At 38.5% G+C, this 27,642-nt stretch overlaps 1 protein-coding gene across 4 annotated transcripts in view; it reads right to left on the reverse strand.

Annotated features, from left to right (window-relative positions):
- IKZF3 (IKAROS family zinc finger 3) overlaps window positions 1-27,642 on the reverse strand; it is a 94,655-nt gene that overhangs the window by 11,446 nt on the left and 55,567 nt on the right. For 2 of the 4 annotated variants that reach the window (XM_036268143.1, XM_036268142.1), the window contains exons 4-7: window positions 16,456-16,716; window positions 15,377-15,544; window positions 12,175-12,291; window positions 1,197-1,313 (exon numbers count right to left, since the gene is read on the reverse strand). In XM_036268143.1, coding sequence (XP_036124036.1) covers window positions 1,197-1,313; window positions 12,175-12,291; window positions 15,377-15,544; window positions 16,456-16,716 — 663 coding nt within the window. Of the gene's footprint in view, window positions 1-1,196; window positions 1,314-1,427; window positions 1,775-12,174; window positions 12,292-15,376; window positions 15,545-16,455; window positions 16,717-27,642 lie in introns of those variants that run through there. The other 2 variants (XM_036268144.1, XM_036268145.1) reach the window with 2 other exon arrangements.

Here is a 27,642-nt window from a genome sequence, read left to right on the forward strand (position 1 = left end):
CTCATCAAGGAGAGGAAAGATGGCAAGGAGGAGGGGGAGAAAGGGGGTCTCTCTGAACTGACGTGCAACAACTTTAGCCTGACATGAGTTATTCTTAAAGTAACTAAAAGGGTACAAACACTTTTCAGCTTATCAAAAGAAATAAGCATAAATACCTAGCTAGGTAATTATGAAATATTAGGGTTCTTCAATATATCTCTATAATTCACATAAAATGTCAGCCTGTAAAAAAATTACCTAGACTAGAATAAAATTAAACCAGATTTAAAAACTAGATACGCACTTAATATCTGTAAAAGCTATTGAAAAAAACAAACACAAAAGGACTGAAATAAGAAATCAACAGCAACAGTAGCGTTGGAAAAACAGACTGACAGATTTCTAAAATATCATTGGTGTTGAGGGAGGTCTATTTTAATGTGATAACTATTTTTGTTCAATAGCACTGACTTTCAATTTATAGCAAACCTAATACATTTAATTCAGCTGCCTACTTCACAAATACAAATCTATTTTAAATACCATGGTCACATTTATGTAAGCATCTGGAAAAGTTCAGCAAAATATCTGTGCCCTTCGGCAGCCCTAATATTTTAATGGACATAATTATTTCTTAGCCATCTCCTTATGTTGTATTTTTTGACAATGTGAAAACCAATGTCATACAAATTAACTCCAGTAAGATAAATGAGTAAATCAAATCTTATTATTTAAATCTATGTTTTCTCAACCACTTTCTCTTAAAGTCAATTCTGAATCAAATTCAAGAAAATATGGCAATATATTTTAGAGCATGAAAAATGTTTGAGCATGATAACGGAACCAACTTGTAAAATATAATTACAAAAGATTACAAAATGTTATCTCGAACATCTTACTGGTGTAAATTGCATAAACTCGTGCAACATATGTCATTTAGAATAAGGAGGAAGGAATAGCATTTTTAACACCCACTCCATTTAGGAAATTGGATACTAAACACTCCCATCTTCAGTCATGAAGATTCTTTAGTTAAAATATTTTATTCTATTTGCTCTAGTTATCAAAATGAATCACGAAGAATAAACGTGTACAATGGAAAACCAATTACCTTACTTTAAGAGATTAAACTAGGAAGGGCCTGTGTAGTAAGCATCCTATGTTATCTCATTCAAACTATCTGCTAACAACAGCAGGAAAAAGGGTTGTATTCTTACCAATGAATTTCTGAGGCATTGAGCTTTTTCGTTTTGCCACATTGCTTGCTAATCTGTCCAGAACGAGAGCTCTTTCACTTCCCATCTCTGCTTTGATGTGTCTTGCCTCCGTACTTGCTGGTTTGGGAAAATGTAAAAAGAAGAGGGAAAAAAAAAGTTGGTAAATGGGGGAGAAAAAGAAATAAACTGGAAGTAAAAGTGTCAGAGATCTGATGCACACTCTTTTGTTACCGGTTATTACTGCTCAGATTCTTGCCTGGGGGACCTGCTGTGGTCAGTGAAGCCAGCACCAGGGCACATTCAAATCTTGCAGTCCTTATGCTGAGATGGGAAAGCCCAACCCATCCCCAAACAGTACCTTCATTAGCAAGAGGAAGTATTAAATAAACAGACTGGACGTGGTTGGTTGCAAAAAGATAGATAGACAGAGATCTTCTAACCTCCGCTCAGCCTTCTTTCTGATTCTGAGTAACTGCGTGTGACACCTGCAGACTGATATAATTCTTCTTAACAACTTTGAAAAAAAGCATGGTGTCCTAGATTTACTGCTCTGTTTATGTTAACAGCACTTTTGAAAATAGATAACTTACCCAGACAGCAAGCAACCTACTCAGTGATTTGTGTATTGAAATTCTGAGTGGTTTTTTTCTTTCTTTCTTTTTTTTTCCTAGCATGCTTCTTTCAGTTCCTATCTTTTAAATTTCTATTTCTCTGGGCTCTGCATTATCTATTTCATATGCTCTTCACATTTAAAAATCGTCTCAGTTAAAATTTCCCTGAGCAACACTTCTGTCTTGAAATTAAAGAGCAATTTGTATAATGCATCTTTATTACATTTCTAATGAAAAAATGTGAATAAAAACTGCCTAAGAAAGTATTCTAATTGTCAATCCACGAACAGACCACTCAGTAGTGCAGGCCTGTGGTTCTCAGATGTGCCTGAACATTAGAACCACCTAAAGAGCATGGAAGACATATCTATGCCCAGGACACCTTTTCAGATAAATTAAATCAGGATCTCTAGTGTAGGGGCCTAGGCAACAGTATTTATTATTATTATTTATTAATATTTTTTACAGATGTCCCTCCTTTCCCCCACATTGACACCCTCTGGAAGGAAGAGATAGGGAACATTTTTTAAGCTCTCCAATTTATTTTAAAATGCAGCCAGACTTGAGAACCACTAGAAGAATATCTAATCAACTAAATAGTCAATGGGAAAAAAATATAGTATAATTTACCCTTGTACAGCAAGCAGTCCCTAATAAGGGCCAGAGAGTAGGTATTTTAAACTTTAATGGGACACATACTGTCTGGGTTCTATAGTCTGCTTTTTAAAAAAAACTAACAAACACAACCCACCATCCTTTAAAAATGTAAAAAGCCCTGTACACAAACAGGCTATTGGCTACATTTGGCCTAAGGGTCATAGTTTGCTCACTTCTGCCCTAAGTAAACATACTGTGATACTACAAACATTTTTCTGTTTCATTATAAGCATTTCAGAAGGTCTTAATTAAAATGAAGGATCCATGCATTTCTAATGTCTTTAAGGAAAAGGAATTGAAATTAGTTAAATTATGAGAGTAAAAAGCAAGTGATGATTGCAGAACAGATTTTTTCCCCCAACTCTACATACAGACTCAGGAATTGCCAGTACTTGTTCTGGAGTTGAAGAGTTTGCTGTGTGAAGAGTTTCTAATATATGGAAATAATGTCACCAATTCCATGGTCTCTCAGACATTCAGTACCACAAATGGACATACCAGAGAGAACACTGGCCACCTCTCCAGTAAATGAGACAGAGAAAGACCTCCAGGGCAAGACTGTCAAGAATAATCAGGGTAAGAAAACCGAAGCCAACTTAGAAAAAGAGAAGTCAAAATATTAAATATTTTTCATTTTATTATTGGTATTTTTTAAATTAATTTATTTTTGTTTCTCCTTTTTCCTCCATTGACACCCTCTTCCCGACCCCCCCCCCCCATACACAATTGGCATGCTTTTGGTTTTGTTTTGTTTTTATTTATTTAAACTTTTTTTTTTTGAAACTTTTATTTTTATTTATTTATTTTTTTATCCTCATCCGAGGACATTTTTTCATTTTTTATTCAGATATAGCGGGAGGGAGAGAGGAAGAGAGAGAGAGAGAAACATCGACATGAAAGGGACACATTGAGTGGCTGCCACCCGCACCAAAGTACATGCCCTTAGCGGGAACCGAACCCAGGTCTCTTTGGACCACAGGCCAACACTCTAACCACTGAGCCAAACCGGCTAGGGCTTTGTTTTGTTTTTAAACACTATGCCAATCATTACACAATAAATGATAAAACTCAGGATTTTTAAAAATCAGAAATAAAATGAAATGTGGTTCCAAAAATGATTAAGAGGATGATAATAATGACCATATTTACTTAGACTTCGTGAGTTTCTTATAAAAAGTAATTCTATGTTCGAAAGAAATAAATCCCAGCCTCAAATTTAAGCTATTAACAATACTATTTGTGTAATGAAAACAGCAAGGGTCAGAGTAAGAGGCTTGGGCAGCTTTGGGGCTAGTGGTGCAACTTTAACTGACCAACCGTGGTAAATAACTGGCACTTGAGTGACAGGACAATGCTACTGAGTGAAGTGGATCAAATTTTGTCCAGCACAAGGATAAGTTTAAATGACCAAACAGGAAACTATTATATATATTATTTCCTTTCACACAAACCACCACCAGATGTGGTACTACCCAGATCCCCAAGAGCAGAGAGATGAAAGACAAAGGCCTGGAATTTGAAATAAGTTCCTGAGGCTTTTTCTCAGAAGCATCAGAGAGGCAGCTAAATTTGTGCTTTGACTGGAAACATTCATTCTTGTTCGAGCACCTTTGAGAGGATTAAATCCAGGTAAAGCTCCCCCCACTACCCTGTACTTATTATAAAAAATATTTATAGTAAAATGAGAATAAAAAACAGTACTTGGGGAAATTTTAACTTTATCCCCATTTCACCACTATTCTTATTAGTCTCTTCAGTCACTCCTCTAATGGCCCTGTCTTACCCAGAGGTGTATCTGTTCATTCCCAGGACTTCCCCCTAAGCATTGTGCAGCCAGTCTATCCCCACCCCACCTTGTCTCTCAGCAGCCACTGTCTACATTTTACCAAAGTCACTATCAATACCACAGCAGCTGTTTGAGGATGAATACTCAATATCCTCTATATTTGGGAGGATGCTAAAGCGGGGATACACTGACCTAAATAACGTAATTAGGGCACGTCACTAAATGGCAACCCTCTGAGATAACATCACCTTTTTATCCTTGGTTACTCACCAAGCTTGTCTTGACAGTTATTTCTAGATAAATCTTACTCTATAAATCAGTGACCAAATGACTCACATTTAAAAGACAAAATTCTGGAGGTTATGGATAGACAGATAATTTGAGGCATGGGTGGAGATTTCCCCATTTCCACAATTCTGATTAGATTGAAAGAAATCCTCCGCAAGTAAACTAAAGGGCTTCATCCACCCACTCCCTCGCTCAAAATACCAACTCCAAGAGCCCAACTCTCACTGTACTTGTGAATACACTCTAGAAATTAAGCTAATCTTTATTGAGTTAACTGTGTTTTCTAATTGGCAAGTTAGGCAAGGGCCAAACCTTCTACTGAATACGCTGCGCTCTAATTTCCTTTCCTTTTTTATTGTTTTTTTCTTTATTGATTTTAGAGAAAGGAATGGAGAGGGAGAGAGAGAGGAATATAGATGAGAGAGAACATCGAATGGCCACCTCCTGCATGCCCCCCACTGGGGATTTGGCCCACAACATGGGCATGTGCCCTGACCAGGAATAGAACTGGCAACCTCTTGGTGCATGGGTCGACGCTCAACCACTGAGCCACACCAGCCAGGCTCATTTTCTTTCCCAAACAGCTAGTCTGTGCCTTGCAATTCTTGGACTGCTGCTGTACAATACCAGCAAATGAGTGCCCTTTAAAACACATAGAAATGCTTTGGAGTTAGACAATATTTGGGAATTACAGTTAGCCCTCATTTATCGCGGTTAACCAGTTACAGACTCTACCGTGATAAATGAATTTCTGCGAAGTAGGGTTCTTTATTTATATACAGTTGTCCCTCGCCACTGTACAAAGAGTTTAGGCCATACACTGAAAAGATAGGACAGCCCTCGCCGATTTGGCTCAGTGGTTGGAGCGTCGACCTGCGGTCCAGAGAGACTCGGGTTTGGTTCTCGCTAAGGGAACGTAACTTGGTTGCAGTTTGTCCCCAGCCCTGGTTGGGTCGTGTGGGTGGCAGCCACTTGATGTGTCCCTTTCACATCGATGTTTCTCTCTTTCTCTTTTCTCTTCCTCTCTCTCCCTCCCACTCTATCTGAACAAAAAATGAAAAAATGTCCTCGGGTGAGGACAAAAAAAAAAAGAAAAAAGAAAAGAACAAAATGAAGAACTATTGGCTTTTGGTCCTCTGTTTCAACTTTAAGACCAAACTGTCTATTTATACAAAGTCTAGACTTGTTATCTTGCTGCATTATGTCTCAGAAATGTAAGTGAAGGGAAACCAGTTTGGCAAGATAGTAAGGGAACAAGATAATGGGTTTAAATGATGAAATAGGAAATCCGTTCCTGGGTGGTGTTTGGCAGTTTAATGTTGCAAGGGGTGGGTGTGGGGAATATGGGATGGTGGCAAGGAACTATTTGCACGCTTGGTTCATGAGTGAGCATAGGAATAGGACTATAATTCTGGATCAGTTCCCCTTCATGTCCCTTGCCTACTAGATAGTGGATATACCAATTTTCATTAGCAAAATGATTTTAGAGAATGTTGAAAAAAAATAGTAAAATCAATATGAAATCTTATTATAGAATAGATTACTACCTTTTTAAAGAATCCTCACCCAAAAATATTTTTCCATTTATCTTCAGATACAGCAGGAGGAAGCCGGGAGGAAGAGAGAGACAGAAAGAGAAACATCAATGTGAGAGAGACACATCGAGTGGTTGATACCCACATGACCCCAACTGGGACTGGGGATGAACCGCAACCAAGGTACATGCCCTTGGCTAGAGTCGAACCTGGGACTCTGGTCCACAGGCCAATGCTCTAACCACTGGGAAAAACTGGACAGGACCCTTTTTTAAAAAAATCTTCACTAGAGGGTTTTTTTCCCCATTTATCTTCAGATAGAGTGTGTGTGTGTGGGGGGGGAGAGAAACATTGATGTGAGAGAGACACATCAACTGGTTGCCTGCCACATGACCCCAACCAGGGCTGGGGACTGAACCGCAACCAAGGTACATGCCCTTGACCAGAACTGAACCCGAGACTCTTTGGTCTGCGTACCAACGCACCAACCATTGAGCCAAACCGGCCAAGGCTAGATTACTACCTTTAATCTCTATGCACGTCTGAAATAATTTGTCTGGTTTTTAGTTTACTGTTCCCATGATGCCATTTCTATCTCAAAGTGATTGCAGATTTAAGCATGTAATTTGTTGTATTTTTGTTTTTGTTCAAAATCCTTCATTAGATCTTGAAGTGTTAAATGGAGCTCAAATAAGAGGCATGCTTCCTGTCTTTTCTATGTTGTCAGTAGCTTCATGGAGAGTGGAACAAAAGGGTGTTATTGTGCAATCAGAATTGTCTAACAAGAGATTGCTATCAAAGACTGAGACAGGTTCCAGCAAAAAAGGTACATAAAATTATTGCCTTTTTGAGCAAGTAGAATGAATATTACCTGTAAGTATCATTTTTTAAGCAAAATAATCAGTTGGAAAAATAGTCTTTTAAAACATTACAAACTTTTTCTTTGGTCTGCTACTCGGTAAAAATATAAGTTTATTTGGAAATTCTCATGCTTGTATCAGCACAACTGAAACAATGAGAATGAAGATAAAAGGTTCTGACTCCTAGATTCATAAATAAATATAATTATTTAATTATTTTAAAATCTTCTTGTTGCTAGAACTCGTCATACAAGAATTTGTCCTGCTTCAAGTATTCAAAATTTGTGTGAAATGAGGCTAAATGAATCTCTATACTAGCTGTTAGTCCCTTTCTGGAATAAGGATCAAACTAATGAGAAAATGACATCTGTGGGCTTTGCTTCTGCAGTCATTCTTCTTTTCATATATTTAGTTGTCCCTTGTTTATTGTGGTCAATCTGTTCCAGACTCAAGTGGTTGCACCTGATGTTGAAGGATTCCTGGGGTGCTTGAATACATAGGCCTATAGTCCATATGTACAGTAATTTTAATTGTAATTGTAATACAGGGGTGTATAATTGATTCAGACAACTGAACGCACACTATATTATTTTCATTGTCTCGATCAACTTTTTAATGAATATATTTGAAAAAAACTGCGATAGAGTGAAGCCACAAAAGTCGAAGAGCGAAGTGGCGGGGGATGACTGTACTGCATTAAGACAGCAGAATTAGCCTGGCTGGTGTGGCTCAGTGGTTGAGGGTTGACCCATGCACCAAGAGGTTGCCGGTTTGATTCCTGGTCAGGGCACATGCCCAGGTTGTGGGCCTGATCCCTAGTGGGGGCCATGCAGGAGGTAGCTAGTCGATGTTCTCTCTCATCGATGTTTCTATCTCTCTCTCCCTCTCCCCTCCTCTCTCTCTAAAATCAATAAAGAAAAGAAAAGAAAAAAGACAGCAGAATTCGAGTATCTTGATGTCACTTGTGCATTTGGTGAAGAAACGTGGACTGAAGTAGCAATATCACACACATCTCTATTAGACTTCTGTATTATGTCAACAGATCAATTGCCTGTTTCCTTGTTGGATTGTGAATTCTTCAAGGGTAGGGGTTTAACCTTAATTTATCTTTACAAACAGCTCTGACACAGAGCCTGACACATAAGAGAATACAACAAATGTGATTTGAATAAAAGAAAAATGATTAGTAAGGCCAGAAGTCCTGTTGGTCAACATGGCTTTCTTTTGCAGACTAGACTCTAATACAAGGCCTTTTTACCTTTCTGCTTCCATTAATGGTCTGCTTCCTGATGGAGGCAGGTTGGTCCCAAGGCTTGGCTCTCACACTAGGCTGCACTTCAATTTACAATAAGCACTGGATGAATAAGTGCTGCATCCATAGTAGTAATGGAACATCATCACTTTAAGAGCTAGGGATGGTGCAGCCTGTGTCGCTCAGTGGTTAAGCATTGACCCATGCACCAAGAGGTTACCAGTTCGATTCCTGGTCAGGGCACATGCCCAGGATGTGGGCCCAATCCCCAGTGAGGGACATGCAGGAAGCAGCCAATCAATGTTCTCTCTCATTGATGTTTCTATCTCTCTCTCCTTTTCCCTTCCTCTCTTTCTAAAATCAATAAAGAAAAAATATTAAAATAAAAAAAGAGCTAGGGATAAAGGGATAAGATGTACTACTGGTGTTATCTAATCATCAGGCTCAGAATGGAACACTATGTCTAGACTGGGATTCCCAATTTTAAGAAGGAAACAGAAAAGGAAACCATATAGAAAGCAGTGGCAATAATTAAGGGATTGGTTTGTGTTGGATTAAATATTCTTTACATTTTGAACTTCAGGAAAAATCATGGGAACTACTTGAAATATAAAAGACAGTAATATATTGGCTGACAAGCAGTATTTATTATATTTGATTAAGTTGTGACTTTATACACTTTGTAATCTGAAACCACCATTACAACATTTTTTAAAATCAAAACTTGCTGACTTAGTTAACCCTTTATTTTTTTGCTGAGACTTAAAGTATGTTGCACGCATCCATCAAACCACCCTATGAAATGCAAATTAACCTCTGTATTTCAGCATTTCTTGAATCATCTTCTAACACTGAGGATAGCTAAAATATTTCTTTTGATAACTTCCTAATTTGAAATTCCTAAAAAAGGTTATGGGGTAGAAAGTAAGCTGGTAACCTTATTTCAAAATCTACAATTTTGAGCTTACTATTCATTGAGGGCAGGGTAATGATTTTTCCCCTACTTCCAGGAGAATTAAGACATACATATATGCACATGTATGTGTCTATTAGTATGTCTGTTACAGTATTTCTTTGCTAATCAGATAATACATAACCTTTTAAAAATATAGCCATATTTTCCAAAATTAAAAAAAGTAGGATAAAAAACCACAATGTCTATTAACTGATAAATGGATACATAAAACATGGTAAATCCATAGAATGGAATACAAATCGGCCATAAAAAGGAATGAAGTGCTGATACATGCTACAACATGGATGAACCCTAAAAATATGCTCAGTGAAAGAAACCAGATACCAAAGGCCACATATTGTATAATTGCATTTATGTGAAATGTTCAGAATAAGCAAATCCATAGAGACAGAAGGCAGATTAGTGGTTGCCAGGGGTTGGAGAGAGAGGAGATGGGGAGTGACATTTCCTAATAAGGACAGGATTTCTTTTGAGAGGGGCGAAAGTGTTACAGAATTAGATAGTGGGATGGTTATATAAATTTGTGAACATATTAACAACTACTAAATTGTGTACTGTAAAATATAACTTTTATGGTATGTGAATGATCTCCATAAATTAAAAAAAATTATTGATTGGTTGATTTTAAAGAGAGAAAAGAAGTGGGGGGGGGAGAAATATTGATTTGTTGTTCTACTTATTTATGCATTTATTGGTTGCTTCCTGTATGTGCTTTGATCAGGGATTGAACCTGCAACCTTGGCTTATTGGGGTGACACTAACCAAGGGAGCTGCCCGACCAGGGCTCTTACATAATTTTTGAAAGTTAAAAAAATATATAGTTAATTATGAAAACAATTAAAGTTCTAGTGATTTTTAAGCCAGTCACTGAATTTTTGATTAATTTCAGTTTCCTTACCTCAAAAACGAGGAGGTAGGATTAGATGCTCTTTAATCTTTCTAGCTTTAAATACTTATGCTCTATTTGGAATATAAATTTCGTAACTTGGGGATTTCTCACAGCAAGAGTTTTGTCTATGATCTGAAATATGGGAACTACAAGTGAAGATGCACAGGTATTGCCTGACTAACCTCAAGCATGTTGCTTAGGATATCAAAATGCACGTTTTGGCTGGGTTTCTTTTGAAGAGAGTAAATATTTCTCTTTAGAAATAAGGAGGAAATCCAACTCCTTGATAAAACCAAAGATGCCATCAGAATAAAAAGCAGAAGCAGTGTAAACTAACAGAATTCAGTTGGCTAGCTCCTAACACCATAAAATATGCTTTATCTACAATAAAAGTTTCCTCTCACTCAAAACAGGTACCGTTAAACTCATATTTCCACTCCATTTTCCCTGAGTTTCACATTATTTCTGTCATAGTTTTGTAATCTTTCTGCTTTAGAATGTTCAAACTATTCAACTACAACTACTACTGTCAAATACCAGATCTCATGAGGATTTGTACCTAAGCAAGTGGTTCAAGTGACCAAATAAAAATGTCAGACAACCCTAGCTGCAGAACCAGGCTGATGGTCATTGGCATGGGACAAACGACAGCTGCAGAGATGCAACATAAAAAAGTTTCAGGCTGTTTCAACTGAAGAATGAAAAGGAAATAAAACCACAATTGATATATGGAAACAATCTAGTGTTTCAACCAATCACCACTAGGCACATAATTCAAAACACTGAATAAAATATGACTAGAGAAGTATATAATTTTGGGACCCTGTGCAAAGGAAATCCTCACAGTTTTCATCAGCTCGGTCCTAGCCACCCTGCAGGCTGCTCTACCCTCAATCTTTGCTATTTCAATTCATAGCAACTGAATTCTTCATCACATCCCACATCAATCTGTTAGGAAATCCTGTTGGTGCTACCTTTAAATATATATCTAGAATTAGAACACTTCTCACCCCTCCTACCACAACCAAGACACAATTTTCACTTGCTTGAATGATTGCAATGGCCTCCTAACCAGACTCTCCAAATTTCAATCTTGCCCCAAATATAATCTATTCTCAATAGCAAGTAGAGTGATTCTTTTCAAAGGAGAAGCCCAATCATATCACCTCTGTTCAAAACCCTCTGAAGATTTTCAATTTCACTTAGAATAAAGGAAGTTTTTACAATGGCCAGACAAGGCCTGATAAGATCTGCTTTCCCATTTCCTTGTCCTATTACTCACTCCAACCACACAGGACTATTTATATTTCTTCAAACTCAAGCCCCAGGGACTTTGCACTTGCTATTTCCTAGTTATCTGCAGGGCTCTCTCTGCATCCCTTAAAGTCTGTTAAAATGTCATCTGGTTGAAGCCTTCCCTGACTCACTGTCAGCCCCAAGTACCTGCTTCTTTTATTTGTTTATTTATTTATTTATTTTTATTAACTCTATTGGGATAACATTGGTTAATAACACTCTATAAATTTCATGTGTACAACTTTATTTTTTTGTTTGTTTTTTGTTTTTATCCTCACCCGAGGACATTTTTTGTTCAGATAGAGTGGGAGGGAGAGAGAGGAAGAGAGAGAGAGAGAAACATCGACGTGAAAGGTACACATCAAGTGGCTGCCACCCTCATGACCCAACTAGGGCTGGAGACAAATTGCCACTGAGATACGTGCCCTTAGCAGGAACCGAACCCGGGTCTCTCTGAACCACAGGCCGAAGCTCTAACCACTGAGCAAAACCAGTCAGGGCTCAGGTGTACAACTTTATAATGTAATATCTGTATACTCTATTGTGTGCTTACCACCCAAAGTCTAGTCTCCTTCCATCACCATATATTTGATCCTCTTTACCCTCTTCATTTTCCCCCCACCCATCATTTTTCTTGATACTACTTACCACCTTCTAATATACTGTATATGTTACTTATTTGCTTTGTTTATGATCTGTCTCTCCCATGAAAATATAAACTCCACAAGGGCAGGATTTTTTTGGTTTTTTTATTTACTATTGTATCCCACCACCCGGAATAGTAGATGCTTACTAAACGTGTGTAGAATGAGTGTTGCATGAACTCACCGGTTTCACCCAGGTCAGTGCTCTGAAGAAATGTACGGCAGCGCTCCTTGTGCTCCTCAAGGGAACTTCTTTGCTTGTAACTCCTTCCACAAAACTCACACTTATAGGGCTTCTCAACTATAAGGAGAGCACAGGGGGCACTCAGTGACCCTCGGTTACAGAATAAATGGTGTATCAAAGTTCTGTGAAAACAGCCCACTAGGAATGAAACTGCTGAGGGCAGCCAGAGAATTTGAATACTTCTGTATCTGCATTACTTTTTTTTAATCCTCACCTGAGGATATTTTTCTATTATCTTTAGATAGAGTGGGAGGGAGAAAGAGGGAGAGAAAGGGAGAGAGAGAGAAACATTGATGTGAGAGGGACACATCAACTGTTTGCCATCCTCATGACCCTGACCAGGGCTGGGGACAAACCACAGCTGAGGTACGTGCCCTTGGCTAGAATCAAACCCATGACTCGTTGGTCCACGGGCCAACGCTCTACCACTGAGCAACCCAGCCAGGGCTATCTGCATTACTTTTAAATTCAGCAAAGTGAAGTAAAGTTATGGTCTATGATGGATTATTATATCAGGGTATTCTTCAAAAGGACAGTGTCCGTTCATAAATAAAAAATTAGGATTTAATGATTATCAATGAACATAGTGGTTTGGCTCCAGATCCAATCTTGCTTCCTTAGAGAACAATATGGGGCCTTTTTATTCTTCAAGGAGGTTAGTGTAATTTAAGAATGAAATAGGCCCTGGCCGGTTTGGCTCAGCGGTTAGAGCATCGGCCTGTGGTCCAGAGAGACCCGGGTTTGGTTCTTGCTAAGGGCATGTACCTTGGTTGCAGTTTATCCCTGGCCCCGGCAGGGTCGTGTGGATGGCAACCACTCGATGTGTCCGTTTCATGTCGATGTTTCTCTCTCTCTCTCTCCCACTCTATCTGAACAAAAAAATGGAAAAAAGTCCTTGGTTGATGATAAAAAAAAGAATGAAATAGGAAGAGATTACTTATTTTGTGATGTCCATCTGGTTGTAAGTAAAGAGCGATGTACTTTGTGAGATTTAGCCATTCAGCTAAAAACTGATGACATTTTTAGAGCACTGACCTATTTGGATAAATTAGCTCATCCTTGCAAAGTTGTAATAGCAAAGTCTAGGCTAAAATCAATAAAAACTGAACAATGAGCTAAGGATATATATACATTTTTTTATCCTCACCTGAAGACATTTTTTCATTGTTTGTTCAGATAGAGTGGGAGGGAGAGAGAGAGAGAAACATAGATGTGAATGGGACACATCAAGTGGCTGCCACCCACATGACCCAACCAGGGCCAGAGACAAACTGCAACCGAGGTATGGGCCCTTAGCGGGAACCAAACCCGAGTCTCTCTGGACCGCAGGCTGACACTCTAACCACTGAGCCAAACCGGCCAGGGTGAACTAAGGATATTTTTGAATAATAGAAATAAAAATGAATTGAAAAATGACTTCATCTTAATTTCTAAGATAAAATAAAGGTTTCCTCAGAAGTTCATTCATACAATTCAGGCCTTTATTATCCCAACTCTTCCAAATGCTATATTACTTAAAATATGTAAATAATAACTTCGACTCTATGTGCTGGGCTGGTCTTTCTGGTTTGTTGATAAAATGTACCTATAAATTTGTCAGAAATTTAGAAATTGAGATTTTTATTTTTTAATCCTCTTGCTCTGTTTTAAACAGAGCCTTTGGGCCCTGACCGGTGAGACTCAGTGGTTGGAGTGTTGGTTCATGCACCAAAGGGTTGTGGGTTCAATTCCCTGTCAAGGGCACATAACTGGGTTGCAGTACCTGGGATGCAGGTTCACTCCCCAGCCCCAGTAGGGGTATGTGCGGGAGGCAACCAATAAATGTTGTCTCTCTCACATCGATGTTTTTCTCTCCCTCTCCCTCCCTGCCTTACGTTCTCTCTAAAAATCAATGAGAAAGATATCCTCAGGGGAGGATTAACAAAAAATAAAATAAAATAGAGCCTTTGGGAGTTACAGCACTAAAAGATCCTTATGGAATCCTAAATTAAAATAAATGTAGGTTTGCTAGGGCTAAAAATGTTGTTTCTGCATAAATTGGTGTCTTCTAGAATCTGTCTTAAAAATAACTACTACTGCTAGATCTTACTTTGAAAAAGCAACAGAAGAGAACTAGTCTAGTTTTTTAGACCAAACAGCCTTAATTCATTACTTTGAACACTCAGCTATAAATGAAACCCTTCTTTTGCCACTTATGATGCCTCATGGTGAATTTTGTTGGGGCTGACTTGATTCATCCTTAGTCTCTGAATTGTGACCAGTTGAGGATTTGGGACTGGGTTTTAGTCAAAGCAGTATGTGGAGTGGCATAAAAACAAACGTTTTTTTTTTTTTTTTCTTTCTTCAATTAAAATTTCGTCAGATAACATCAAGAACATGAGGTCCCAAATTTGAAAAATAAAGTCAGTTTTATTTTTCTAGGAGGGAAATTCTAAATGTTGAAAACAAATTTATTATCTTGCTTGGTTAAAATAAGAAGTGAAAAACATCAAGACAGAACATTGTGTGTTATGAATTCTTATTGCTGCTCCTCTTTTAGAGATTAAAAATAAACAGGCTGATCAAGAAGAACGCTGGGTTTAAGAAATTTAGCCATTGTACACCTAAAACTAAATATTATATATTATGTCAATTATATTTTGATAAAAAGGAAATTTAGCCCAGAATAGCCAAAAGTAACCATCTACTAATGATTTATACCTAGTTTACAGTTTCACATAATTTAAAAACTATAAAACATTGGCTTGTCCAGACTTTTGAATGAAAAGTATGTGTGTTTTTTCAAGGAAAATATCTTTTAATAAAGTTCACCATAAGAAAATACTGATGGCTAAAATTTTTTCACAAAAATTAAAAAGGCAAAAAAATCAAAATAAAAAAGGCATTTTTACAGGGCAGGCTCTTCCTGTCTGTGTTGTTCTCTAGGGGAGCAAGGATAGTAAGGATCATCCCCATTGAGCCAGACGGAGAGCAATTAATGCCTTAATGGAAGTGTAATTAGCCCTAGAGGTCTCTGCTGTTGTAACCCTTCAGAACAGGAATGACAGATGAAAACCTCCATACTTAACTCTTTCTAGTTTCCACAATGGGCACTGAGGAACACACGTTTACTAGAGCTGGAACGCTCATTGCTCTCACTTACCAGAATGCGTTCTAAGATGACCTGTGAGTGCATCTCTTCTCTGGCATGCATAGTTGCAGAGGTGACACTTAAAAGGTTTTTCCCCTGTGTGCAGTTTAATGTGGCGGAGGAGGTTACCTTTCTGAGTAAAAGATGCCCCACACTGATTACACTGGAATGGGCGTTCACCTTTAAAAAGGACAAAAAGGAGATTTCTGATCACTGGCAAGTGTGAAGCCTATGCACAGATTAGATGCCTATGGCAAAAGCTCATCTTTTAGACAGTTCTGTTCTTATTGGGGTCAGCTGGGAGCTGTATAGCAAGGCAAACAGAAGACTTCCTTATGGAATCTTCCCTCTAGAAGAGAAAAAGCACTCACCTAGCAAGGCTACTTTAAGTATCATCTTGTCTTGAATCAGAGCAAAAACAACAACAACAACAAAAACCCAAAAACTAAAACAAAACAAAAAGTAGCTCTAGAAGAGCTTTCTAGATGTACATTTTTACATTACTTAGCATTCCTTTTAAATATAATCTCAGTCTGAAAAAAGAGCCACAGACTCAAGTCCTAATAAGCTATTGAGGGCCAGAAATGCTTCTTTCAAAAGTATTCATAACAGATGGAATCCATTGGGCTCAATGGAACTGTTTGTTATGTTTGTATGCATTTCTATATAGACTGTTTATTGTCTGAAGATAAATTTTTTAAAACTGGTAATAAAAACTATATCCTTTCATCTACCAAATTTGAACCCAATATAATGAGATCTGCTTTTCATAAAAGTTATGCAAAAATATATGAAAGTATCACACAATTCAACTCCTACTTATTAACTGAAGAAAAAAATATTTGGCTGACCTAGAACACTGCTTTCTACACTCCTTTTGTTATTCATAGCATTTGCAATGTTTGCCAAATGCATTGTGAAGCAGGAATAAAAATTACTGGGTAAATGGAAATGCGGAGAGGGAGCGATACATCAGAATTATAGCAAAAATCATTGAAAGTAATCAAAAGTCATCGCACATTCCACCCTTCATTTCTCACATGGCTGCATTAGGACAGCTTTCAGAAGAATGGATAAAGGAGACTATTTACCAGTATGGCTCCGCTTATGAACCATTAAGACATTGAAGCTAATGCAGGATAATCCACACACATCACAGTTCATCTTGCCACTGGTTGGCCTGCCACCATCATACGAGACAACATGTCTCTCCAACTTAATGTTTTCATATTCATTATACTCTCTTGAATAGCTGTAAGGAATTTCAGGCTCTTCTGCATTTCCCATGGGCTCTGGCTTCAAAACATTCTCATCCCTTTCACTATATTCATCTTTCACTTTCATTGAATCATCTGCAGGGAGGTAAAATGCAAGAAATGAACAATGATTGTATTTGGATCTATCAAAGCAGCTCAGAGAGCAGATCCACAACTGACAATTAAATACCAAATGAAGCTAACATAATATTGTACATATACAACACAAGAAAACACCATTAAGATGATCACTCATCATTGGAATTCAGAACCACAGTCAGGGGAAAACACACACACACACACACACACACACACACACACACACACACGACAGCGTTTTAGGCCATCTAGAAACTTAGAGATAATAGATTTTAGCTATGACTTCTCAAAGAAACTGTAAAAAAAAAATCATTTTGAGCAACTCTTCTCAAGTATTGGGGGAGAAAAGGTTTTCAGATCTAGTACCTTTTTTGGTGGCTTCAATGAAAAGACAAGATGATATGCTCTTTGGTTTCAAGAAGAAAATACTGTTTTAATTCTTCCAATGCATTCATTTTAAGCCACTAAGACTAAGAATTAAATAGTTACTACGGTTTTTCTGATATTAAGCCATGCTTTGCCTCTTCCCCTTCCATGTAAATAAACTGCTAAAATGAGTCTTATCTGTTTCTCTTGGAACTGATAAAGAGACAACATTGAAAGTAGAGGAAGCTGGCAGTACTAGTGAAATACTGTTGAGAAAGATAAAAGGAGAAGTAATTCTTTAACATAGCCCTTCTTAGGAGTCACTTTCATTGACATAGGTAAGCAAAGGGCACCTATACTCAAGTTAGGGAGGGCTAAACTCAAGACCCAAGAATTGTTAGGACTGGATAGGGAGAAGGATCTGGTCCAAGTGAGTTGGATGACCAGGTACTATCTTAAAAAGAGTTGCAACATACGAACGTAAGAAATGAACATGGCTAAGGGATTTTTCATATCTAAAACATGCTGCATAAATGCTTACTTTTTCAAACAATCAATGGAATTTTAGGGCTGGAAGGAAAGTTAAAGATCATCTAATCCAACCCTCCTGTTTTTCAGATAAGGAAATCTGGAAACAGAGATGTCTCTGGTGATTTGTTTAAGGTTACACGGCCAGTTAATAACAGACAGGATTAGAATGCTGAATTTGGATTTGACCTCATACTCTAGACACATAAAGTCTAAGTGGCTCATTTACTGACATATTCCACACTCTCCTATCAATGGTGTAGATGTTAAAAACCAAACACCCTGAAGAAAAGATATTTTAAAAAATACATCCCTTCAAAAACACCAGTGAGTGCAGCTCCTGTTGCCACATAGGAGGAAGTACAACTGCAGCTGTGCCTGGCTTGCTACCTTCAACCAAGTTTCAATTTTCACTTCTATCAAGGTTACCTTTCATCTATATTAACTGTGTTTGCTTAATAGAGCAAGACAGGGCCTAACCACTAACAAAGGAGCCATGCTACAACACTGTTCCACTGCTTCTCACCACGGTTCATGGTTCACAACCTCTCACTTTTTGATATAAAGAGATGTAGGGCTGTAGGACAAGTCCAATATGGTTCAAATGTGCCCATCCTATGCATCTAGGTTATATATTAATTTATATCCATTTCCTAGATGGAAAGGGGTTCATTCCTTTCTATCTCTGGACAGGTCTTGCCTCCTTTCAGATGGAATTTGTTTGCTTAAGTGGTTTTTGTTTTAAAAAAAATCTTTTTTAGAGAAGGATGCACCTGAGGCGTGTACTCTCCTCCCTTCCTCCAGCACTCCAGCTGTGGGTGATATCCCACCAAAGCTTGAGTGCTCTTCAGTTTGCATGTAGGCGTTGAAAAGAACCTCAACGGAAAACTTAAGCTACTGAAAACCAAAAACAGCAGATAGAAAAGAGCCAGCAGAAAAGAATTCTTTTAATTTTGGTTATAAAATGTCAATATGAACAGATTCAGGCCATTCTGTGGTCAGTGACAATTAAAAACAAGTATGATCAATGTGTTCAGTCTTTCTAAAAACATAGAACATAAGAGAATTAGTTGCTCCTTCCCTCAGGATTTCGGCTTTAATGAACTTGACTTAGAACCCAATACTACACTGACCAGGCTCAAGATAAAATACTGGTGCTTGTTCTTTAGGACTTAGCTATAGAACAAGGAAGACAGTACTTGAGACCAAGGGTCCTAAGGGAAAATGGACAGGCATTAGAAAAGTTTCTTGGACCTACTGGACCAAATGAGTTCCTGGTATAGCTGTTGGTTTGCCTTCAGGGTTTTGACAGTTTCATTTATTTTTTTATTTACGTATTTAGAGAGAGGGGGGAAGAAACTGAGAGAGAGAGAGAAACATTGATGTGATGGATGTGAGAGAGAAACACAGATCGGTTGCCTCCTGTATGTGCTCCAACCAGGGCTGGAACCCACAACCCAGGTATGTGCCCCGACCAGGAACTGACCCCGTGACTTTTCTGTGTACAGGCTGATGCTTCAACCAACTGAGCCATGCTGGCCAAGGATAGGGTCTTACCAGTTAAAAATTGTTTTTATCCTCACCTGAGGACATTTTTGCATTTATCTTCAGATAGAGCAGGAGAGAGAAAGGAAGGAAGAGAGAGAGAGAGAAACATCGATATGAGAGAGACACATTGAGTGACTGCCATCCACATAACCCCAACTGAGGCCGGGGACAAACTGCAACCGAGGTACATGCCCCCAGCGGGAACTAAACCCGGGACTCTCCAGTCCGCACTGACGCTCTAACCACTGAGCAAAACAGGCCAGGGTGGGTCTTACCGGTTTTAGATAAAAGATCTGGATGCCCTGGCTGGTTTGGCTCAGCAGTTAGAGCATTGACCTGAGGACCAAAGGGTCTAGAGTTTGATTCCTGGTCAAGGTCACGTGCCTGGGTTATAGGTTGTGTGTCTCTCTCACATCAAAGTTTCTCTCTCTCTTTCTCTCCCTCCCTCACTTCTACTCTATCTATAAATCAATGGGAAAATATCCTTGGGTGAAGATTAACAAAAAATAAATAAATAAAAGATCTGGATGGCTTCTCTATGTGGTTACAGGGGATCAACAATTCATTATGGTTTACCATGGGATGGTAAACAGAGTTAAATATTAGAATACATTAGTATTTAAGATATAAATGGAATTCCTGAGAAATTATTGGGTTTAGCACCCAGAGTCCAAATATAGTTCATCAAAACTACCAAGAAAGACTGTAGTTTGCTCTAAGGAAGAGATTTTATTCCATCCCTTGGGAGGTAGATTTATCAGAACAGAGAAAAAGAGGGCATTCTATTTAGGATCTCTTGAAAATATTAATACATGTCTAAAATGAAACTTGTCATCTTTGAACCCAAACCTGCTTCTAATGTATGACTTCTTTATATTTACAAATGGCATCTTCCTTTTTCCAGCCTCCAAGTCTTAAAACTGGAATTTTTTCCTTTCAATCTCTACATCAAGTCAGTCTCCAGGACCTATAGGTACTATGTCCTCAGGCTCTCTAGATGCCAACTCCTCTTTTCCATTCCCTTTGCAATTTAGTTTAGCCTCTTATTTCAAAATATCTATACTCATCCTCTCTCAACACTCTTTTCTAGATTATTTACTACAGAGGTAATCTGTGCTTACTGCCCCTACAGCCTCAAAACTGATGTAAACTTCCTGTAGTCTGACTTCAGCCTGCATAATTCATTGAATCTGCTCCCCCTGAAAATCAATAATCTCCTGATTCCTAAATCCAATGGTCTTTGGTGTGCTATCCTCCCCAACTTCTCTGTAGCCTCTGACACTATAAATCACTATTCCTTGTTCTCTACTTCTACTTCTTCAATGAAACTACCTTCTTTCCTTACCTTTCAGATTGCTTCTTTCTAGTTCCTTTTCCTCCTCTGCTTCCTAAATACTGTCCTTAACTCTCTTTTTTCCTCTCTCTACACCATCTCTCCTATGGTAATTTAATCTACTCTGAAGGCTTCAGCTAGCATTTTATATGAATAATCTCCAAGTATGTATCTTCAGGTGTAATCTCTCTCCCCTTCTTCAGACCTCTATTCCCAAAGGCCTCCTAGGAATCTTCTGTTACTCAGGTTGGAATCTTTACAGTCATCTTCCCTTCCTCTTATTCATGCCCCATATTTAATCACCTATAGGTTCTGTTTTTGTACCCTGTTCAGTCTGCTTCTCCTCCCCACTACTGTGCATGCCCTTTATCCTAAATCTCAGAACTGATTATGCTCTCCATGATCTATTGTGGTGGCCTCCACACTGTTTTCCCTGCTTCCTTTCCAATGCATCCTATACAGCACCACCATAGTGATCTTCCTAAATAATAGCTCTGCTATATCATGGCCCTGTCAAAGTTATTCAGTATTCTATACTGCCAACAAAATAAAATCCAAACTCAGAAACAAAGACTTTAAAGGACCTTTCAAGCCCTGGCCGGTTTGGTTCAGCGGTTAGAGCGTCGGCCTGCGGTCCTGAGAGACCCGGGTTCGGTTCCCGCTAAGGGCACGTACTTCGGTTGCAGTTAGTCCCCGGCCCTGGTCGGTTGTGCGGGTGGCAGCCACTCAATGTGTTCCTTTCACATCGATGTTTCTCTCTCTCTCTCTGTTCCTCTCTCTCCCTCCCACTCTACCTGAACAAAAAATAAAAAAATGTCCTCGGGTGAGGATAAAAATAAAATAAAATAAAGGACCTTTCGATATCTGGCCCCAACGTATCTTTGTAATATTGACTTTGATTACTCAGATATCTTTAACTAAACTAAACAACTTCTAGGTATTCTTTTTTTTATCCTCATCCGAGGACATTTTTGCATTTATCTTCAGATAGAGTGGGAGGGAGAGAGGGGGGAAGAGAGAGAGAGAAACATCGATGAGAGAGAGACACATCGACTGGCCGCCACCCACATGACCCCCACCAGGGTGGGGACAAACTGCAACTGAGGTACATGCCCCTAGTGGGAACCAAACCCGGGATTCCCTGGTCCGCAGGCCGACGCTCCAACTGCTGAGCCAAACCGGCCAGGGCACCAGGGCTTTTTTTTTTTTTAATGTTTTTATTGATTTTTTAGAGAGAGAGAAAGGGAGAGAGAGAGAGAAACATCCATGTGAGAGAGAGAGAGAGAGAGAGAGAGAGAGACATCGATCAGCTGCCTCCTGCATGCCCCCCACTGGGGATCAAGCCCGTAACCCGGGCATGTGCCCTGACCAGGAATCGAACCAGGACCTCTCAGTCCATGGGATGACGCTCAATCCACTGAACCACACTGGCTGCGCTAAGAATTCTTCATGTCATTATTTCCACTGTCTAAAAGATCTTTCCCCAACACTGCCACAGGCCCAAATCCTACACATCTTTTAAAGCCAGACTAATAATGTACCATTTCTTCCCACTGTGCCTTCCCTGATTCCCCCAGCTGCAAAATAATCTATTCCTTCTTTCTTCGAGTTACTAATAAACTTGCTTCATCTCCCACATGGACATGGGGACTATCTGAGTTCAGAAGGTACACAGGTTCTGTTTTCTAACTTACTATCCCCTATAACATTGCTTAACCTATATATGTAAGACCAAGATTGTGTAGTTTTAAATTAGAAATTTTTGGAGACTCACCATAGATATACTAATTGGGAATTTGCATTAAAAACATGCTCTCTAGGTACATTTTATGCACAATGGAGTTTGAGAACTACTGCTCTAGGGTTTGACACAGTGTTTTTCATGACATACATACAGAATAAATACTTAGTACATGAATATACTGCTGCATTAGCCTTTGAACTGGCCCAGAGTATGTGACCTCTATTTATACTATATCCTATTGCCAGTTTAACCATCCTGTAGCACTAAAACCCTTGTTCAGAAACTTACAATGATTTCATTTTGCTTACAGAATAAGGTTTAAACTCCTTAGTGAGACATTCCAGGGTCTCTCCAGAACCTGCCCCAACCCTACCTGATCATCTTATTTCTCACTAGCTTCCTTGAATCATCTTTTCCCCTAGACTAGAATCTTGCTATTCAAAGTGAGGTCCTTGGTTTAGCAGTGCCAGCATCCCCTAGGAGTTTTTTAGAAATGCTGACTCTCAGGCCCCACCCCTGACCCACCAGGTCATAATTAGCATTTTATCAAGACACTAAAGGATTCTTATGCACATTAAATTTTGAGAAGCACAGTAGATTTATGACTAATCATGGTTTTCCAAGCTCCTTCTCCAGTCTTTCCTCCATATCAACATTCTATTCAAACTTTCAGGTGCTGTTAAAATGCCTTCTCTTCCATTCAGTCTTCCTTGATACCCTAAACTGGAAAAAAAAACCTCTCCAGTTTCTGTGCTTTCTCATATATCTACTTCATTCTACTTTATATTTAGCATGATGTCATTAACCTCTACAGATTCACTTTGTATAGTTGTGTTCATAAAATGTTACATGTAAAACCAATAACATTGTTCCACTGATTTACATTATACACCCAGAGATGTGTTCATCTTCATTTTTCATTGTTTTCAGTTGTCAGCGACTGGCAACACCTAAACACAGAAAATCTTTAAAATCTGGCAAGAAATACTTGAGTATACTTGAGGACCTGCCATATAGTATCCTGAAGTCTTTTGTAAAGTGAATACACCTTTTGTAATGTGAATAATCTCCCATTTAATTTTGTAAATTCTAGTCTCTTGTAATATATATCAGGTTTCTTAGACACACAACTAAAATGGTCACTTGAAAGACTATCAAGAATATTCATAGGCCCCAGTAATATTTTGCTTATTAAGCCGAGGGGTGAGTGGGTGGTGTCCATGGATGATTATTTTGTTACTCATTAAACTATATACATATTTATATTTGCCTTTTTGTATGTATGATACATACCATAATAAAAAATGTTAAAGGCTTCCTGAATAAATTTTTTATAATTGAACTTGTGGAGAAAAGGACATACCAAACCACAAATTGCTGATAAAGGTAATTGCTAAACATTCCCAGAGGGGGGCAAAAGACGTCTAAATTGAATCTAACCCATAGAAAATTAGATTAAACTGAACTTCTTTCTAAAGGAGCTACTCTGGGGTACAATTGCTCCCATCTCTGCCTATGTTCTGGAGGCCTCTTAGGAAGATGACACACACTAACACACACACACCCCAGAGAGAATTTTGTAGGCTGAAGAGAACAAAGGCTTGGCTCACTGGGGCTGATGCACATGGTTTCATTTCCTGGGGTGATGGTTATCACATGAAAGGCTTGCACTCCAGAGTAGACATTTTTGGTTTCACCTGAGACATTGCAAAAACAATGGGTCTTGGAAAGGATCCAACATCTAAATCCTTCAGGGGCAATAGCAGTCTCAGCCAACTGTGCCTCAGTTTGTTTTTACTGAGGCACATAAAATGCTCAGTTGGAGAGAAGAACATATCAAAGATGGCAAACAGAACAGGCAACTTGGGTGTCTTGGATAGCATATTGTTAGTAGGAATTTCCCGGTGTAAAAAAGGGGTTCTGAATTTCCACTCTGAACTATGAGATTTCAAAACGCAAGTCAAAAAAGGACAAAGTTTTGAGTAATAGCCTCAAGTTTGCCAGAGATATTGTGAGAAGAGACAAAACAAGATAGAAGCTGTTAGGGAAGACACAAAAGGGCGATGTTGTTTAAGTGTTTTACAAGGATTGGGGGTCATAACCATGAAATTCTCAGCACATGCAAAAGTCAACTGGATAACAAAGAAGCTTAATCATCTTAATGTGGCATTTTAATGATGCCACTGATTTGCTATGCCAATTCAGAGATAATGAGGCCCTAATGCTACAGATGTTCAGCCAGGCTAAAAGAAAGGGGGGTGGGCTTTTCTAGCATGCCATTTTCTAACTATCCAATTAAACAAATTGTGAAAGCATCTAAATAGTTTACCAGGTTTTGACAGCTGTTAATAGGATTTAGAAGCTCGAAGCACTAAAGAGCAAAATGGGAGATATATGGATTGTAGGCATTTAGTCTACAGAGTTTGTTGCTATGACCCAATATAGCACAAATAGATGAACTAGAACAGTTTTCCTTATAAAATTAATGTCTATATTCCTTTCCTACCATGGCCTCTTTGTATTATGAACAAGAACACTGAAATATGGGTCATTTTCATTTTTGAATTTACATTTTTATGTGTAAAGTCAGGAGGGGGAAAAAAACTAATGATATTTTGAGAACTAAAGAATAAAAAGTTATAGTATTTGCTAACCAGTAAAATTATAAAGCTTCAATGGAAATGAAACTTTTGGGCATTGATTTATATGATCCACTATGTTTTCATTTTTCTCTCTTTAAAATTTAAAATAACATCTAGGCCCAGCCGGTGTGGCTCAGTGATTGAGCATCGACCCATGCACCAAGAGGTTGCCAGTTCGATTCCCAGTCAGGGCACATACCCAAGTTGTGGGCCAAATCCCCAGTGAGGCGCATGCAGGAGGTAGCCAATCGATGTTCTCTCTTGTCAATGTTTCTGTCTCTCTCTCCCTCTCCCTTCCTCTCTCTCTAAAATCAATAAAGAAAAGAAAATTTTTTTAAACTCTTAAAAAAAAAATAACATCTAGTAATTTTAAAGTTAAGAAAAAACTGTAAAAGGTGAATTAGACCAATAAGAGATAAAGTATTAGTATCTCAATCACGGTAAAATAAGAGATAGTAGTATAATATTTGGTTTGGTTTAAATTCTCATTAAAACATACAGTTTTAGCCCTTGCCGGTTTGTTCGGTGGTTAGAGCATTAGCCCATGGACCAAAGAGTCTTGGGTTTGATTCCAGTCAAGGGTACGTACCTTGGTTGCGGTTTGATCCCCAGCCCTAATTAAGTTCGTGCAGGAGGCAATCAATTCATATGTCTCTCTCACATCAATGTGACTCTCTCTCTCCCTCCCTCCCTCCCCTCCTACCTCCCACTCTATCTGAAAATCAATGGGAAAATATCCTCAGGTGAGGATTAAAACAAAACAAAAAACATAGAATTTAAAATTTGCAGTTAAAGAATCTAAATTGGGCCCTGGTCGGTTTGGCTCAGCGGTTAGAGCGTCAGCCTGCGGTCCTGAGAGACCCGGGTTCGGTTCCCGCTAAGGGCATGTACCTCGGTTGCAGTTTGTCCCCGGCCCTGGTTGGTCGTGCGGGTGGCAGCCACTCGATGTGTTCCTTTCACATCGATGTTTCTCTCTCTCTCTCTGTTCCTCTCTCTCCCTCCCACTCTACCTGAACAAAAAATGGAAAAATGTCCTCTGGTGAGGATAAAAAAAAAAAAAAAAAAGAATCTAAATTGGGCCCTAGCCAGTTTTGCTCAATGGTTAGAGCATTGGCCTGCGGTCCAGAGAGACCCAGGTTCGGTTCCCACTAAGGGCACGTGCCTTGGCCGCAGTTTGTCCCCAGCCCTGGTGGTTGTGTGGATGGCAACCACTCGATGTGTCCCTTTCACGTCAATGTTTCTCTCTCTCTCTCTCTTCCTCTCTCTCCCTCCCACTCTATCTGAACAAAAAAATGGAAAAATGTCCTCGGGTGAGGATAAAAAAAAAAAAAGAATCTAAATTGGTAATTAATAAACCATGTCACTTCAAATTCAAAAGCACTAGCATGAAAACATGAAGTTTCAGTTGCAAAGGAACCACCCTCAAGTTTACTAATGACATTAACATTTGTCTTATTATCCAACTATCAAATAGCTCATTTATTGCCATAATAATAAAAATAATTTTGCTTAATAATTTTAATGCAATTGTTTGCTTTTCCATTAGAACAAGAAGAGATGTATTACTTTTAACAACAGAAATACACTACACATAAACAGTAGGTAAGGTTTGAGCAGCTCAGTTGGGCTAAGCTCTTCAGATATCATGGGACCAGGTGAAATATCCTGAGTTGTGTGGATTGAAAAACATGATGTATGAAAGTTCCTTCTAAACTACTAAGAAGTACACAAATATAAATTATTTTTTTCATTTCTGTCATTATAAAATTAGAAAACTATAAATTTTTTTATTGATTATTTAACCTATGTATTATATTATTCTGAAAAGCAACTGTTATCCATTAAAAATTAATGAAAGAAAATACATTTAATGAGGTTAAGGTTTTAGTTGTTGCCTAAGCATAATAGAGGATAGACTAAAGTATGTACCTAGTACACATTTTATTTATAAATTCAGAGGAAAAAATTTTTTCTTCTTTATTGATTTTAGAGAGAGAAGAAGGGAGAGGGAGAGAGATAGAAGCATGGATGAGAGGCCCCCCATTGGGGATGTGACCCATAACGTAGGCATGTGCCTTCACTGGGGATTGAACTGGCAACCTCTTAGTGCATGGGTTGATGCTCAACCACTGAGCCACACAGTCCAAGCGAGGAAAATATATATTTTTTTAAGTTTTTATTGCCCTGGCCAGTTCGGCTCAGCGGTTCCTGCTATGGGCATGTACCTCGGTTGCCGTTTGTCCCCAGCCCCGGTTGGGGTCGTGTGAGTGGCAACCAGTCAATGTGTCTCTCTCACATCAACATTTCTCTTTCTCTCTCTTCCCCCCTCTCCTCCTCCCGCTCTATCTGAAGATAAATGCAAATATATATATATAAATAAATAAAGTCCTTGGGTGAGGATAAAAAAATAAAATAAAAAGTTTTTATTGTTGAAAGTATTACATTTGTCCCTCTGTTTTTTTTTGGAAAATATTTTATTTTCATTTATAATACCCTTGTATAGAATATTCACTCTTTCTTTGAACAGAATTCATTAAAAAATTTTAAGCCTATTAAAATATAATTCTTAAAAAAATCTCAAAAACTGACATCCAAATATAATTAAAATAGTTAAAAACATTTTGACTGTCACAACACCAAACTCAGGATCATGAGTAAGGAAAGAAATGAAAACGTTTTCTATATCTAGAGCATTAAGAAATTCTTGCCCTGGCCAGTTTGGCTCAGCGGTTAGAGCGTCGGCCTGTGGTTCAGAGAGACCC

This window comes from Molossus molossus, unplaced genomic scaffold, assembly GCF_014108415.1.
Source record: "Molossus molossus isolate mMolMol1 unplaced genomic scaffold, mMolMol1.p scaffold_m16_p_19, whole genome shotgun sequence".
Classification (NCBI taxonomy): Eukaryota; Metazoa; Chordata; class Mammalia; order Chiroptera; family Molossidae; genus Molossus; species Molossus molossus.